The sequence below is a fragment of the Aedes albopictus genome, chromosome 1 (genome assembly GCF_035046485.1).
Source record: "Aedes albopictus strain Foshan chromosome 1, AalbF5, whole genome shotgun sequence".
Lineage (NCBI taxonomy): Eukaryota > Metazoa > Arthropoda > Insecta > Diptera > Culicidae > Aedes > Aedes albopictus.
This window is the reverse complement of record NC_085136.1, coordinates 120,399,239-120,417,441: the sequence shown is the minus strand read 5'-3', so window position 1 is coordinate 120,417,441 and position 18,203 is coordinate 120,399,239. Positions and strand designations below refer to the sequence as shown.

Sequence of the window (18,203 nt, the reverse complement as noted above, 5' to 3'; positions counted from 1 at the left end):
AGCACAAAATCCAAGACAAAATCCTTCAAAGAGAACTTAAATCAAAACGCAAGTTATGTATAAAACTAACTTCACTGGCCAAATAGTAACCCCATAGTTTACTCGCAGAATAGTGTATCTTTCGGATAACGTTCGCCTCACGAAGACGGCGAATTCGGCGAAATTGGATTCATCACTGGAGAATGCAGTATCGGACGGTTCGATGCCAGTCAAAGATAAATACAGCAGTAAACCGAGACACGGGATTACAGGATCAACTGGGCTGCGGCGATGGTAGTTGTTGTCCACATCTCTAGTGATGGAAAGCAAAACGATAGGTTCCAACAAATACGAGAACAGGATGAACGTAACTTGAGGGCCGTCCCAGACATCAACGGCGAAATGTGTGCCGCCTGCTGCCAAAAGTGCCCCAACTGGGGCGAAAATACTTATTCTTTTTGGCACACTGATGTACTGATGCTGATCTACTGAGCTACCTCGACCTGCTGTTGGTTGTCTCGAATCGGAAGAATACATATCTTCTAGATTCCTCGACATAATGGAAACCTGTCTGAAGATTTTTTGAAAATGTCTGCATTATGTCTTCCATGACTAACTGGAGTTTTTTCAGTAATTAATCATCCTGTTTGTATATGCTTATTAGCAATCTTCGAATGTTTTAGATGTCTATTCCTCTAAATAAAATCAAATTGATGTGTTTCCGGTAGGATCCTTGAAAGAATTCTTGAAGGCATTCTCGTGAAAACCTAGAAACTATCACTGGAGGGAACCCTCGAGGTATCCCAGTAAGAATCCCTGTAGAAACTTGAATAATTTTCTGGAGGTATTTTCTGAGAACTCTCCAATAATTGAGTTCTATGAAAAATCCTGAAATTGTATGAAATGTATTTAAAAAGAAATGTCTAGAAGAATTTAAGAAGGAATCCGGGAAGTAAACCCGGCAGAATTCCGAAAATATCTTCCCTAGACGAATTCCTTGAATGATTGAATGACCCGGATAAAAACTAACCATAGGGTGTTTGGTGAAAACCATTCCTGCACCATACAGTGTACCAGCTACAATAATATGTAGTGTAATGAAATGGTTCGCTAAAAGCTTTGCACATTGTAGCTACTATACATTTACATTTATGTAACAATATATTATACTGTTTTTCTTACATTTGAACCATTCACTTTTCCGAAACATTATTTTTCCGTGCATTATTAATTGTTTATTCCGTTTTAGATTTTTTTCGTGTTTGTTTTGTTGATGTTTGTGACTTTTTTATGCAAAAGAAAGGAAAGAAAAAAAGTGAATAAGTTGAAACATCAATTTAAAGTCAATAAAATGTTTGAATAAGTAGTAAACCAGATGTCTTAAGAACTGCAGATCAGGAGATATGGCGGGTTAGGTATGTAGAGTGCGATGAGAGGAATACGACTGACGAACTTTATCTTTGACGTAGAGCCATCTTTAACATATGGACTGAACACTGAAAGAACTTCTAATATAGGTTCGTCTGCGGGTTCGCTTGTTAACCTAACTTATACTTGAATCGAACTTCACAGTTTTCTCATGAGTTGTTATGTATTTCCCCGTGTATTTCATACTTTAGTCAAACTGGAGCTTCAATATTGCAATAACGGTTAAGCACGCTGTAATGATACTTATGTACCTCGTCACCCACTCCATGCAACTACATTAGTGGTCTAATAATACTTAGCGCGCTCGACATATTTCTATCATGCCGCTCAAAGTGTTGCCACAAATAATGCTTAGTTTGCAACCCGGTTATCTGGCTGGTGGGGCATGGGAGCCTAAGCTTCAACTGTTAATGCAATCAGAGACTACTCAGACTTAGACGTGGGCGATCCTATATATGAAGGGTTATCCAAAACGCTCTGGAGAATTCCCAAAGCGCATACATATAATGCAAGTAAGCCTAAGATGCCATCAACAAGAGGAAAATGACAAGTTAATATAACATTATATGGTCGGCGTTAAGTCAGACCGGACCATGTGTTTTTCAATGCATTTGGAAAAATGTCCTGCAAGCATCTGGGATATCAAATTTAGCGCTTTATTTTCTAAAATACTATAGTTCTTTAATGTAATGGGATATCTGCATAAAAAAATCGGTGAAAAATTCAGAGTTTTTGTATTTCTTCGCTTATCTTTACCTGCCCAAAAAGTCCACTCTGACTTAATGGTTGGCGTTTATGGTTTATGTAATGTAATACAATACAATATAACAAAAGAGAACCATTCCAAAATCATTTGATTAAATGTATAACCAGTAGTGAAATTACAATTAAAAACAATATATTTACGGTACATTTTATTGCTTGAAATCATACGTGTACCATACAATGTATGGTATATTAAAATCCACGTATCAGTTTTTAGAACAATTCATTTACAATATAATGTATGGTTTTGCAAAAATATATATTTGGAGATTTTTTTTTTATTTTGTTACGATACTTAACAACCCGTATAGTATATTGTAAAAATCTTATTTACAATTTACTGTATGGTGGTGTTTGCATTACATTTTATTGTTTTTGTATTTTTATGTTTGCAGTGGTGTCTATTGTAAAAATATGGTTCTAAATAGTACTGTTACAATACAGCGTTCGGTTTTTCTACTGTCTTTTTTATTCGGAGATTTATCTTCATTATAGAGACTTTCAGCCCTTGGCTGGTTCGTCTCTAGTGAATTCCTTGAAAATTTCCTGGAGAAATGTCTGAAATCGCTTCTAGCATGTTAGAACGTATTTGTTCAAATGAGGCCACAGTGACTCCTGCGCAACCAAAATTGCGCTACCGTAACTCTTTTTGAAATGTGTAAAAGAATCTCTGGAGGACTTATTGTAAGAATACCTGATTGAATCCCTAAATAAACTCCTGAAGAACATGCTCGAGGTATTCCTGGAGGAATCTCTAGAAATTTTTTTAGGCAACTTCTTGAAGAAATTCCGAGAGAAATTTCCGGAGGAATTCTTACAGAAAAATCGGAAGGAGATCTCTGATGAGAATCCTGAAGAAATCCTAGGAGAAGTCCTAAAACAGTCGTTGGAGGAAACCCTTGAGGCATTCACGGTGGAATTTCTGTAGGAGATCCTTGATTTTTTTTGTAAGAATCGCTAAAGGGCTTTCTAAAGGAACAACTTCAAAACATCCCTGGAAAAACTCCTAGAAAAATTTCTGAAGGAGTTACTGCAAAAATTAAAAAAAAAATATATGATGGAAAGGTTTTGAAATTTCTGAAGGGACCTCGGAATAACTTTTTGAGATCCCGAGAGGAATTTCTAAAAAAATCACCAGAGGAATTCCTGGAGCAATCCATGGAAGAGTTCCCGAAGCAATACCTGAGAAAATTCTTGGAGAAATCCCAGGAGAAATTTGCTGGATGGATCACTGGAGGAATTCCTGAAGGAATTACTGGAGATATTACTTCTGGAATGATTGGAGGAATTCATGGAGGAATCACTGTAAGAATTTTTGAAGAGCTACCTGTAGGATTTCCTGGAGGAGTCCTTGGAGAAAATCCTTGATAAATTCCTGGAGCAATCCTTAAAAAAATCCTGGAGGGACCTCTAGAGGATTTCAGGGCGGAATCCCTAGAGAAATTTCTGATGGAATTTCTATAGGATTTCCTGGTTGAATTCTTGGAGAAGTCCTAGAAGGCATTTCTGAAGGAATACCTGGAGGAATCCTCGGAGGAATTTATGAAGGAATCCCTGAAGTAATCCTTGGAAAAATCTTTGAAAGAATCCTTGGATAAATCTTAGGAGGAATCCTTGGTGGAATATCTGGAGGGATCCCTGAGGAATTTTTGAAAGTATACCTGGAGGAATTCTTAGAAATCCCTCAATAAATTCCTGGATTAACACCTGGAAGAATTCCTGGAGGAATCCCTGCAAGATTTCCCAGAAAAATTCGGGAGAATCCCGTGGATAAATTTCTGAATTAATCATTCGATGAATTTATAGAGAAACTTCTGGAGGAATCTTTTGAGGAATTTCTGGAGGGATCATTGGAGTAATTATTTAAAAACCCTGGAGAAATTCCTGAACCAATTCGTGGATGAAATCCTAGACAAATTCCTTAAGAAATTTGAAGAGGAGACTCTGGAGGAATTCCTGGAGAAATCACTAGAGGAATTCTTGAAGGAATTTTCTGGAGGAATCTCTGGAGAAATTTCTGGATGAATTCCTGGAGCAATCGCTCGATGAATTCCGAGAAGAATTTTTAGATGTATTCCAGGAGGAATCCCTGAAGCAATTCTTGGAGGAATGTTTGGAGGAATTCCTGAATAAATTCCCGGAGAAATTGCTAAGGGAACTCCTGGAGTAATCCCTGTCAAATTCCTGGAGGATTTCATGAAGAAACGTGTCCGGTCATTTGGCCGAATGCCGTTTGGCCGAACGCCATTTGGCCGAATGCCATCCGGCCGAATGGGTCGTTTGGCTGAATACCGTTTCGCCGAATTATGATCAAAAGAATTCAGAGGAGATTTTTGACAGTCTAGCTACCATTATAATCTTCACAAATATTTCTTTCTTTTAATCATAGGCTATTTTGTCTAGTTTTGACATTTTGGGAATAGTTGGCATTGAAACTGTCAATATTTTATCAAACATTTTTCCTTCTTTGAATCATAGGTTGTTCTTTCGAGTTATATTGATCGGCTAACCGGCTTTCGGCCAAATGACCCTTTCGACCAAATGACCCTTTCGGCCAAATGGCGTTCGGCCAAACGGCATTCGGCCAAATGGCGTTCGGCCGAGTGACCCGGAACCGGTAATTTCTGGAAGAGCTCTGGGAGGAACTCCTGGAGAAGTCCTTGGAGAAATTCCAGGATGAAATCCTGGAGGAATGCCTAGAGAAATCCCTTGTGGGTTTCGGGGGGAACTCCTAGAGGAACTATTGGAGGAACTTCTGGAGGAATGCCTGGAGGAATACCTAGAGGATGTAGAGTATGTATGGATGTAATTCCGGAGGAATTCCTGGAGGAATCTCTGTAGGACATCTGGGAGATCAAGATCCCTTGAGGAATTCTTGGGAGGGTTTCTGGATAAATACCGCGAGGAATTCCTGGGGAAATTTCTGAAAGAGTCCCTGAAGAATTTACTTGAGAAATTCCCGAAAAAATTGCTGTAGGAATTTCTGGAGAAATTCTCGGAAGAATTCCTTGATCAATTCCTGGAGGGATTTCTGAAGGAATCCCTAAAGGAACTCCAGGGGTGTTCCTCGATGTATTCTTGCGGAAATTCTTGGGGGAGTCACTGGTATTTGCCGATTCCGGCAGTAGTCGATTCAGGCGCGAAGAAAAACAGGAACATGAGTTACTCGTTTGATCGGCAGATCACCCATCAACTGTAAGTGGACTCGTGGACGAGCTCTGAAGCAGGGTACACATTCGTGCAGTACCTTCCGTGGTAGGATAGCGGCCAGAATCTCTCTTTCATACAGGATAGCATCAGCTGGGCTCCTCCGTGGAGTAGTCTGTGATGGTAGTCAACCATGATCGGCTTCGTCAACGGGTGATTGCTGTCCAGTACTATCGGATTCTTTCTACTGAACGGCACTGGAGCATGGTGATGTTTTTCACCAACATGTATTAGTCCATCTTGCAAACACGGATCCTTAGTTCGCAATCTCTATCTATGCTTCACTTCTCCAGCTGCGCCAACTTCACTAGTGCGTTTAGTGTTTCGTATTCAGCACCCCATTTCGTCTGCAGACTCGATTTCTAGTTCTGCAGTTGTTGGCAAAATAAAGTATCCAGTCAGTTGGTCGAACTAGCTTTAGCAAAGACAAACAACGTGTAAAGATTTCACTGGGCAGCAGCATCTGTAGCGCTGCTGTCACTAGCGGTGTTTCCTCCTACGTTACTGAATCATACTGTTGTTCTGAACTCTTACTCATCTTCGGCCAGGCACTGGGGTCTTCTCGGAGCCACATCGGTTCATTCCACCAGACTGAACCTTCGATGCGTGGTTCCAAACTGCTTCTCGAATGATGTGTTGGATCTCAGAAACTCTGTTGAAGACAAATGTTCGTTGTGAAATCCAGCTACTACTGTGATTGCAATTCTGTGCTTAACGATTCGTTCAAGAATACTTTTTTTTTGTTTTGCTAGGTTTCTAGCTGCACTCTGAATAGAGTCGAAACCTCTACACTAGACCCGAAGATAGAAAAGAGTACGTAATCTTTCAGAAGCAGTTTGCCAGCCGTACGAGGAAAATGATATCCATTAAGACACTGTTGCAAACTGACTAAGAGAGTTACGGTAGAAGATTGGAAAGTTTTCAATTGGTCAGTCAGTCAGGATTTTCCTATGTAGTGTTATGGTCACATGGTTTGTATTTGCCTTCTTGTTTGGATTTATGGTATGGTTCAATATGTTTTTCTCCTCGTTAAGTCAGTTGTCGTATGTTTGTTTCTTTTTTCATCGAATCAGTCGAACCCCGTATGTTTAAATATAGTCAATCCTGCGTCGAATTGTTTTAATAAGTGATTTCGTCATGATACCATCTAAAAGATAAACAAAAATGCGCCAAGCGGGTCAGTTGATTACAATAAAATTTTAAATAATAAAGATTGCTTGTCACCTATTATGTATTCAACCCCCTACAAATACTATGAAAAATATTCAAATTCGTTCAATTATCCTATCGGTCCTACCTCGATAAACCATGTCATTTTCTCAAGCGTAGCCTAGAAATGTCAACCTAGTCATACACAAGTAACGTTGTTCAGTTAATAAAAAGCAGTCAGTTTTTGTCCAAAATGTCACGTCGAACGCATTGACGTCAACAATGCGTTCAAGTGTTCGCACGTTAGCTTCGAATCTATCAGCACAATTAAGTGCTGCAAATCTCCTTCCCACTATTAATTCTTCGGTCGATTTTAATTGCCTTATTTAAAGAATATATGACCAACTAACATTGTAAAAATTCGAAAAAGCAACTATGACATCAATAAATTACTAATCAAAATCAACCGAGAGACGTGGGAAATAGAGCCCAAATAACATTTTGAAGTCAGCTGGCTGCAAAAGGTTCCAAAATCTGTCACAAATCTTATAATGCTTTTATTAGGATTTGTAACGATCATCAAAACCTTCTCAAATCCAACCGACTTGTAACTGTTGCTTGGGAATAGACTCTACTAAGCCCCAGCGGATCCTCCGTGTTTATCGAGCATGTCTGATGCATATGATCAGCCATACTCCATCTGCAGCAGCCGGTTCGTGATGAACCGTTGGAGGCGCATTAAAGTGTTAAAAAGGTGATATGTTTCACTAAAGAACACTACATTACAATAATCAAAATGAAACTCCTTCACTTTAATACCGTCAACCCCTGCGAACTTGGCCAGGGCTTAACGATTCGTTCAAGAATACTTCGTTTATAAAGCTGTTGGAGAAACATCTTCGCTTGCACGATCACCGGCCCTACTAGGCCATACGGATCAAAAAAACGTGCGGAATCTGACTGGAAGCTTCAGGATCCTGTGAGGTGTTTGAACTAGTACAAGTTTGTCGCCGGCTCTCTGGTTAAGCCGAGGGTTTTACTGTAGCTGTCGTGTCAATATCCAGCAGCTCTCGCTCGTCGCGTAGATGACGTGGAATGCTTTTCAGGATCGCCGGCTAGTTGGAATTCCGGCAAAGCAACGACATCCCTACACAGCCGTATACCTTGCTTCACAGACTTAGTTCCAGCATGTCGTCAACGTAGAAATCCTTCTTGATGACGTTTGCTAAGGCAAGGTTTTTCTTCTCTCTTTTTCCTACGCAGCTGTTACTAGATAGGGTGCTGTAGAAGTACCGTTGGTAACAATCGACAACTTTTACGTTAGGAGTGGCTCATCTACAGACTCTCGCTAAAGAATCCGCTGCAGCGCTTGATCTTGTTCTAATACGTTGATCATGCGGTACATCTTCTCCACATTAGCGACGATCGTGTGCTGTTGGAGTTGGAAGCGAATCAGGATGGAGAGTAGGTCGCTCCGAACTACTGATCCCATCATCAAGGTATCGTTCATGGAATCTCCAGTGCATCCAACACTACTCTGAGCTTCATCGCTGTACTGTCAGATTTCAGGACTGCATGATGCGAAAAATAGTAGCTGGTTTGGCTCTTCCTAGTTGTCACGAGCTTCTCCGCTCAAACGTCAAATTTTCTGTGAGAGTAAGCAGGCCAGCATAGATTCGTGCAGTGGACCATGGTGCTACCTCCCCACTTGGCCTGCTTCGCTTCAACTTAGTGTTCTTTGAGCACTTCCACAGATCTCGACTCCCTGGACATAGTGTATCATTGTGCTTGCCTCACAATACAACAATTCATGCAATGTCCAGAGAGTCGAGAAAATGTTCCCGACGGGGATCGAACCCATCCGGATTGGCAATTTACAGCCTTAGCAACTCTTTCCTTGGTAGCACTACCCGGAACTTGCCATCATGATCCGGCGAGAGACCGGCGGCTTCGTGGCAAGCCACATGCGATACGGTTGAAGAAGACTCAACGGGGGGATTGGAAGCGATTGGCCTAGGTTCTGGTTTAGTGGAGTGGGAAATGTTACTTCCATTCGGCGTAGATTCAACATAGTGAATTGGACCAGTAAGTTAGCATCCGTTGCTGCCACGCACAAATAGTCTTTAGCTTGTTCGAGATGAATTAGTAACTAGCCTCAGGTTAACAATAGCATTAAGGAAGGGATGAAAGTCTTATGTGTGCGTCGCTCGAAACTTTCAAGCGCAGAGTTGTGCAATATCATCAATTGTATAGAGAAAGTCATAGTTAAGAAACTGCAATGAATTTGGTTTTCCCAGATTGACAGTTAATTGAACCTTAAGCGGATATCTCTTGGTCTTCTCGCCATCCAGATGAGCACATTTTCCGATACCTAGCGAGATGTTACTTTAGCTTGAATCTAATCTGGTTATTAGAGACGGTATTTGCTAAGTACAATTAATTACCGCCTTTTTATTACCACCCAACTAGTCTATGCCTAGTTCCAACAACGTGATGCAGCTTGAAAGTAAAACTTTATTACCAATTAGTTTTCAAAGACTTTCCAGGAGTAGTAATCATTTCCACACGTACCAGCCAGGGCTACAGCAGCGGCGAATGTAGGTCAACTGAAATTGAATTTCTTCACCCGAACCATGGTGCTTGGTGCATGGTCGGTCGATGTGCAAGATGCATGCAAGTCCTGCCTGGATCCATTAGAGCGAGGTGCAAACAGGCACTGCACCGCGAACATTCGATTAGTCGTCCAACACGTTGAAAAACTAGCTTCCGAAGAAAATGAAAGTGCACCTACGCTGTTAGCTACTGCTAGGCGTAGATACTGCTAGGCTGTAAAAGCTGCCAGTAACCATCACCCAAACAGCAGCAAGCAGCACCCATCCAACGCCACGGGTGAATGATCCTGCTGGGCTCCCCGGTTGTGAAATGGAAACTGAATGCCGAGCGATCGGATATGTAAGTGCGTGTTGATTCCGTCATTACGTGTGGAAATATTTTCCGGTGACTTACGCTGTTGTGTAATCGGCAAATGACGGCTTCAAATTTTGATCTTTTGACATACCATCCTTTCCAGCTGCTTGGTTGATTTTGAGCTGGTGAATCGTGAATGGTATCCTTAAATTCCCTCAGCGTTAGAGTCGACTCATTTCCGTCCTCTGCTGCATTGGCGTTGTCGTTCCCTCCGTTGTCATGGTCTCCCGTGTCTACGATCTCCACGCAATTCAGGTGCTCATCAAAGTGTTGTTTCCACCTTTCGATAACATCACGTTCGTCCGTCAAGAAGTTCCCGTCCTTGTCCCTGCATATTTCGGCTCGCGGCACGAAGCCGTTGCGGGATGGTGTTGTTTCAAGGGAATGGAACAGCAGTTCCATTTCTTCGCACTCCGCTTCTTCCAGGCGGCTCTTTTTCACCTGAAACAGGTGGATTGCTGTATAAGAGTTCCTCGGGAGTACCTCTAAAAAGTCCATGGGAATTACTCCAGGAGTTCCTCGGTAATTTCTTCAGGAGTTCCACGATATTTATTCCAGGAATTTCCTGGGAAACCATCCAGAAGTTCCAACGAAATGCTTCCAAGAGTTGCCCGGGAATTTGTTCCTTGGGAATTTATCGAGGACTTCTTCTGTAGAATTCTTCCAGGTGTTTTTGTCAGAAGTTCCTTCAGCAGTTTCTCGGAAATTCCTCCAGAAGCTGCATTGGAATTCCTCAAGGGGTTTCTTCGGGAGGTCTTCGAGATTTTTTTCTGGAGTCCCTTGGCATTTTTTTTCAGAAGTTTCTTGGGAATTCCTCCAGGCCATCCTCGAAAATTTCTTCACGAGTTCCCAGGAAATTTCTCCAGGAGTTCCTCGCGAATTTCTGCAGAAGTACATTGGGAATTTCTTCAAAAGTTCTTCAAGAATTTTTCCAGCAGTTCTACCAGAAGTTCCTCAGAAATTCTTCCAGGAGTTGCTCGGTAATTTGCCTAGAAGATTCCGGTAGTTTTCTTGGCACTTCATAGGAAATTCTTTTAGGATTTTCATGGATGATTCTGCAGGAATTTCCCGGGGATTTATCAAGGATTTTCTCAGGAGTTCCTCAAAGAGTTCCTTCAAGAGTTCCATGTGAATTCTTCAAGTTGTTCCTCGGAAATTTCTCCAGGAGTTCCTCGGCAATACCTCAACAAGTTCCACGAGAATTCCTTCAGGAACTCCTCGGGAATTCCTCCAGAGCTTCCTCGGGAATCTCTCCAGGAGTTCCTCGGCAATGTTCGCAGGAGATCCTTGGTAGTTTATTTCAGAAGTTCCTAGGAAATTGGTTTTGTAATTTCTCCCAGAATTGCTCTTCAAGATATCCTAGGATGTTCTCTAGGAATTTCTCAAGAAGTTATTCGAATACCTCCAGGAGTTCCTCGGGCGTTCCTTTAGGAGTTTCCCCGGGTTTCTTCCAGAAAATGCTTGGGAAGTTTTCCACGAGCTACTTGGGAAATTTCGCAGAAGTTCTACATGAACTCATTCAGAAGCTCCTCGGGAAGGAGTTCCTAAAAATTTCTTCCTGGAGAACTCTTGAAAGAATTTCTAAGCAATCTCCGAGAACCTCCTGGAGGAATTCTAGAAGAAGAATTCCTGAGGGGTTTCCATGGAACGTCTGGAGGAATTTCCGAGGAGCTCCAGTAAGAATTTTTGAGAAACTCCTGGAAGAATTCGCGAGGAACTCCTGGAAGAATTCCCGGTGACTTCCTGGAAGAATTCTCGGAGAACTCTCTGGGGGTATTCGCTAGGAACTCCTGGATGAATTCCCGGGGAACTCTTGGAGAAATTCCTAGAGAAATCCTGCAGGAATTCGCGGGGAACTCCTGGAAAAATTTTCGGGAACTCCAAGAGGCATTCCTGGAGGAATTCCTTGGGAATTGCGGGAGGAATTTCTGGGAAGCTTTTTCGGAAATTCCTTGGGAACTCCAAAAGGTATTCTCGATGAATTTATGGAGAAATTCCTGAGGAACTCATGAAGAAGTCCTCGCAGAACTCCCAGAGAAATGCCGGGGGAACTATTAGGAGAAATTTCCAGGAACCTCCTGGAAAAAATCCCTGGGAACTCCTGGAGGTATTCCCGGAGAATTCTTGGAGGAATTACCAGAGAGCTCCAGGAGATATTGCCGAAGAACTCCTGAAGGAATTCCCAGGACATTCCTGGAGCAGCTCTGAGGAAACTCTTAGAGGATTTCACGTGGCACTCTGGAGGATTTTTTTTTGTGAGAAACTTGTGCAAATATTACGCAATAAAAACAAAAACATTGGACGCCATGTTAATCCGGAGGGGTCCTATATGACCCCAACATTGAAACGGCTGTATAAATTCACCCATTCGATAAAACAGAATACTGTCTTCGGTAAAGTTGTTGCAAATTGAGTCCTCTATTAGGGAAAAATAGGAATATTTGTATTTGTAAACCATAAAATTTGAAAAAAAAACAAATAATTGACATACCAGTTGTTCTAATAGCTGAAATTGGATGTGGGTTACGTTTATATGTATTCATTCAACCTTCGTTAAGAATATCAAAAGGTGTTTTATATTCTGGGATGTTCTAGGTGTTCCAAACTGTTCTATAGTGAAGTCCTTCAAATGTACAAGAATAATTTTATGTATTTTCGCCACAAATAATAGCATTGCATAACCTACTGGGATCCGTGAAGCTCTTGACATCTACAATGTCATTTCTAGACACTACAGGGATATTCCAGGTCAGCCGAACTAGCTTGGAGTTCAGAACTTCAAGTCTACACTTGTAACAGTAGCCATATCTGTTATACTGAGTAACGTTTCATAACCAACCGCAGTTACTGGAGCAACCTGTAGTCTACTAGCTTATTATAAACCTTTGGGACATTCAGGGTCGTCCAAACTGTTTAATATAAGGTCCTTCAAATCATAAAAAAAAACTTCAAGTATACACTCGTAACAGTATCGACATTCAGGGTCGTCAAAACTGTTCTATAATAAAGTCCTTGATATCTACAAGAAAAACTTAATGTGTTTTCGCCACAAATAGTAATATTACATAATCTGCTGGGATCCGCGAAGCTCTTGAAATTTAAACTGTCATTTAGAGACACTACAGGGATATTCCAGGTCAGCCAAACTACCTTAGAGTTCAGGACTTAAGGTCACTCGTAACAACAGCCATATCTGCTATACTAAGTATCGTTGCTTATTTATCCGTGGTTACTTGACCTATCTGAAGGCTACTTCTTATTATAAACCTTTGGGACATTCAGCTTCGTCCAAACTATTGTATAATGAAGTCCTACAAATCTACAAGGAAAACTTTATGTGTTTTCACCATAAATAATAGCATAGCATAATCTGCTGAGATCTGTGAAGCTCTTGAAATCTCCAATGTCATTTAGAGACACTACAGTGATATCCCAGGTCAGCCAAACTATCTTTGAGTTCAGAACTTCAGGTCTACTCTCGTAACATCAGCTATATCTGACATACTGAGTAACGTTTCATAATCAATCGCGGTGACTGGACCAATCTGAAGTCTACTATATATTATTATGAACCTTTGGGATATTGAGGGTCGTCCAAACTATTCTGAAGTTTAGCTCTCGATAGTAACAGTATTTATTCTCACAATGAACTTTAATCTGTAACCTGTAATCTGTAGTTTTGACATATTCCAGATCAACAACACTACTACGAAGACCATAGCTTCAGGTCTACACTTGTGATTATAGCTTTTGCCACTACATTAAGCCGTGTTACATAATCCACTGTACTTACCAAAGTAGTTAGAGGAACAATAATCGCTGTTATATATTTTTGGGATATTATGGTATTTCTTACTATTAGCTTAGTTGAGAAAAACAACCACTGTAACTCTCAGAAGACTTACTGGACATGATAGATAACAGCCTTTAATGAAAGAAGTTACGGTTATATCCGTAGACTTCAAGATCTAAACTCAAGAACAGTTTGGATGGCCTAGCATATCCCGACTGGTCTGATACTGTCTATTAACCTTTCAGAAGACTTACTGGACATGATAGATTACAAATCGTTGATGGTAATGAACTTGCCCCTTCAGAGCAGTTCCACTACACACACGCACAACTGGATAACAGTAGCAGGCGCCTGCTGTAAAAGTGGGATAACAAAAAATATAATTCTAATACCTACCGTGAGTTCGGCTGCTTCTGGCCTACGCCAGCGTCTATCGATAAAGTCACCATTGGCGTAGCTAGCTTTTTCTTTTTTATCACTCATTCTCCATACTTTTCAATTCATTTTGTAAGACCCTAGAATCTTCTTTTGTCACGCTTCCAGCAACGATACATCTTAATCAATTAGCTAATTAGAACATTCCTCAAGCCATCCCACATCTTCCATCAGTAGATTACAATCGTTACAGCTTGGTAGCATCATACGTTCCATATGCGATGCCCCATATAACTCGACCAGGTCGGTTGCTATCGATAAATCACAGACAGTACACCTATAGATACATTATACACGTATGACAACCCCGACCTGGTCGCTACTCTCCACAACCAAGGTCGTATCCATTGAGTTCCATCACTTCATTTTGCGAGCTATTTTCGCTGTCATTATCAGATTGCATTTCTGGACTGTTAGTAACCCCGTTTCGCTCTGGGTATCACGTTGCCTGTGTGTCGAGTCGAGTCGAGTCAAATCGTCGTCGTCACCAACCAGCTGTGATGACTAACTCTCGCTAGAGATGATCCCAAACGTTAGGCGAAATGCGCTGTGAAATTTGGTATTTCCAGCACTTGGACATCCCTACATTGTCCGTCTTATCTAGCGCGAAATATTCCCCGATAGCAGCTCGCGAGTACACAGTAATCTTATCATATCGTATGGTTCTCCCTTACTGTTTTTTTTACAGAGTACCCCCGAGCACAGCCACACAGTAGTGTGATCGCAGTTCGCAGACCGAGACGGCCAGGTTGTGGCTCGGCCGTGGGCAACATACTACGTGGGTGGTGCAGGAATCGTCACCATTGGGCAGAATCCGGCCGTGGCGTGTCGTCATCCTGTGTGTGAGTGCGTGGAGTAGGCGGCCAGTGTCACCACTACGATGTGGGACTCCCAGCTGGTATGGGCTCGGGACTCCCAGGCGGGATACATTCAGGGCCGAATATCGGAAATCGGTGCCCACGAGTATGAGGTGCAACCGGTGGACAGCAAACAACCGAAGCGGAACTGCATCCTGGAGGATATCTTTCCGTCGTGCGAAGCGGTTTCCGATCACGATGATAACTGTGAGTATTGCTGTTTTTTTTGTTGGTTATAGGTATGGTCGAGAAATTATGTCCTCGGAATCGTTTTCTAATCAGAATGAAATGATTCATTTTGCGTGCTGGTGTTCATAGTATTGAAACTAGATGCGAGACAAGGGCAACTGTACCAGTAATAGAGATAGATTTTTTCGTTTTGTTAAAGGTTGCCATAAATTGGCAGCTTAATTTTTTCTTGTTTTTATAAATTAATATATACTTTTTTTAAGAATTAATATTAATATTAATGAAAATGGTAATTATTTAAAATTCATCAGGAATTTTTCAGGTTATGATGAATTTCTTTAAAATGTTTTGGAAATTAATAAATGCTGAACTTTCATAAATACAGGACGTCTACTACATGGAAAACCCTTGAAAACCGGTTGCCATTTAGTAAATTTTATTTAATTGGGACAAAAAATCTGGAATACTGAGAAGAAGGAATTGTTAGAAGTGCTCAATGATGTATTACCTGACCACGTCTAGGTGTCAGTACGCCATCCTTTGTGGGCCAGGATGCCTCGAGAGAGAGAATAAAATAGGCAGTATTCTGTGACATTACTGCGACATAAATTGGACTTATGGCACCGGGATTGGCTGCCCTGAGTCAAATGCTTTGAGAAAATTTATCAGTTGTGTCTCAAATTTTTGAAGGTCATTTTGAAGTGCTCTAACTATACATATATTGGTGACGCCATTTATTCTTCTTGGATCCTCAAGAGCTGGACAGTAACTTTCAACACTAGTTTACAAAATAAAAAGAAAGTCGTGAACTTCAATTAACGACCTAAATTTATGATGCATTATACTTGCTGATTCCGAGACCTGCTTCAAAAAATTGAAAGTAGAACAATTTTTAACTTTTACCCAAAAATCCAGTGCTGAAGTTTTGAAAAATATGAAATTTACAAAAATTTGAATATCCTGCGTTGCAGCCAAATAATTTCCAGAATTCCTCGGTATTTCTTCAGAAACTTCTCCGGGGATTTTTCAAAAAATCCTCAAGGGAATTCTCCAGGAATTTCTCCTCCGTGAATTCCTCTTGACGGGGTTCACGTCTTGCGGGGTTCCGATAGTGATTGTTTCAGGGCTTGTTTCAAGGAATGATTCAGGAATTCCTTCCACGATTCCTTCAGAAATTTGACGATATAGGATGGCAAAGGGTATTATCGGCAGGTTTGTTCTCTTCGTCATGAGGGGTTTTTGTCGGTCAAATCGCCTAAAACTAAGTCATATCATTCAGCTTGACGGACGGACGTGAGGTGATCGAAAGGTGGAAGCAGCACTTCGATCAGCACCTGAACGGCGTGGAGAGCGTAGGCACGGGAGCCCACGGCAACGGAGGAAATGACGACACCAATGCAGCGGAGGACGGAAATGAACCAACTCCCACGCTGAGGGAAGTTAAGGATGCCATTCACCAGCTCAAAACCAACAAAGCAGCTGGTAAGGATGGTATCGCAGCTGAACTCATCAAGATGGGCCCAGAAAAGTTGGCCACCTGTCTGCATCGGCTGATAGTCAGGATCTGGGAAACCGAACAGCTACCGGAGGAGTGGAAGGAAGGGGTAATCTGCCCCATTCACAAGAAAGGTGACCATTTGGAATGTGAGAACTTCAGGGCGATCACTATTTTGAATGCTGCCTACAAAGTGCTATCCCAGATCATCTTCCGTCGTCTGTCACCTAAAACAAATGAGTTCGTGGGAAGTTATCAAGCCGGCTTCATCGACGGCCGGTCGACAACGGACCAGATCTTTACCGTACGGCAAATCCTCCAGAAATGCCGTGAATACCAGGTCCCAACGCACCACCTGTTCATCGACTTCAAAGCGGCATACGATAGTATCGACCGCGCAGAGCTATGGAGAATCATGGACGAAAACGGCTTTCCTGGGAAGCTGACTAGACTGATTAAAGCAACGATGAACGGTGTGCAAAACTGCGTAAGGGTTTCGGGTGAACTATCCAGTTCATTCGTATCTCGCCGGGGACTGCGACAAGGTGACGGACTCTCATGTCTACTTTTCAACATCGCGCTGGAAGGTGTGATGCGACGAGCCGGGCTCAACAGCCGGGGAACGATTTTCACAAAATCCGGTCAATTTGTGTGCTTTGCGGACGACATGGACATTATCGCTAGAACATTTGGAACGGTGGCAGAACTGTACACCCGCCTGAAACGCGAAGCAGCAAAGGTCGGACTGGTGGTGAATGCCTCAAAAACAAAGTACATGCTGGTAGGCGGAAACGAACACGACCGGATCCGTCTGGGTAGTAATGTTACGATAGACAGGGATACTTTCGAGGTGGTGGAGGAATTCGTCTACCTCGGATCCTTACTGACGGCCGACAACAACGTGAGCCGTGAAATTCGGAGGCGCATCATCATCGGAAGTCGGGCCTACTACGGGCTCCAGAAGAAACTGCGGTCGAAAAAGATTCACCCACGCACCAAATGCACCATGTACAAAACGCTAATAAGACCGGTGATCCTCTACGGGCACGAGACATGGACCATGCTCGAGGAGGACCTACAAGCACTCGGAGTTTTCGAGCGACGCGTGCTAAGAACGATCTTCGGCGGTGTGCAGGAGAACGGTGTGTGGCGGAGAAGAATGAACCCCGAGCTCGCTGCACTTTACGGCGAACCCAGCATCCAGAAGGTGGCCAAAGCCGGAAGGATACGGTGGGCAGGGCATGTTGCAAGAATGCCGGACAACAACCCTGCAAAGCTGGTGTTTGCAACGGATCCGGTTGGCACAAGAAGGCGTGGAGCGCAGAGAGCACGATGGGCGGACCAGGTGGAGCGTGACTTGGCGAGCATTGGGCGTGACCGAGGATGGAGAGCGGCAGCCACAAACCGAGTATTGTGGCGTACTATTGTTGATTATGTCTTGTCTTAATGATGTGGAACAAATAAATGTATGTATGTTTCATTCAGCTTAATTGGAAAAGATTTGAGGCCGATTTTGAGTTCAAAATCCTACAGAAATTCTTCCTGAGATTCTTCCAGAAATTGCTCCAGAGTTTCCTCCAGGCATTTCTTCAAAAATTTCGTCATGCATTCTTTCAGGAATTCCTCCAGACATTTCTAGCTTTCCTTCAGGAATTCCTTCTGAAATTTCCCTATGAATTCCTCCAGGGATTCCCCCATGGATTCTTCCAGACATTTCTCCAGGAATTGCTTCAGGGATTTCTCCAGGATTCAGGGATTACCCGGGAATTCATCCCGGAATGATTTAGTAACCCATAAGAGCATTCCGTATGCAAATGCCCCAAAAACGATAGACGGTTGACACTACGACCCTTGAAAAAGGCCAAATCCCTAGGCCGAAACGTCGGGAATGTAGATAAAAATCGTTCTTGATTCAAAGACTGAGAAAGCCATCCCCCTT

General features: G+C 42.3%; 1 protein-coding gene across 2 annotated transcripts in view; it reads left to right on the top strand.

Moving 5' to 3' along the window:
- LOC109402216 (myosin heavy chain 95F) overlaps positions 1–18,203 on the top strand; it is a 123,982-nt gene that overhangs the window by 71,169 nt on the left and 34,610 nt on the right. The window contains exon 2 of one of the 2 annotated variants that reach the window (XM_062845283.1): positions 14,414–14,787. In XM_062845283.1, coding sequence (XP_062701267.1) covers positions 14,604–14,787 — 184 coding nt within the window. In that variant the 5' untranslated portion in view covers positions 14,414–14,603. Of the gene's footprint in view, positions 1–14,411; positions 14,788–18,203 lie in introns of both variants that reach the window. The other variant, XM_062845284.1, reaches the window with a different exon arrangement.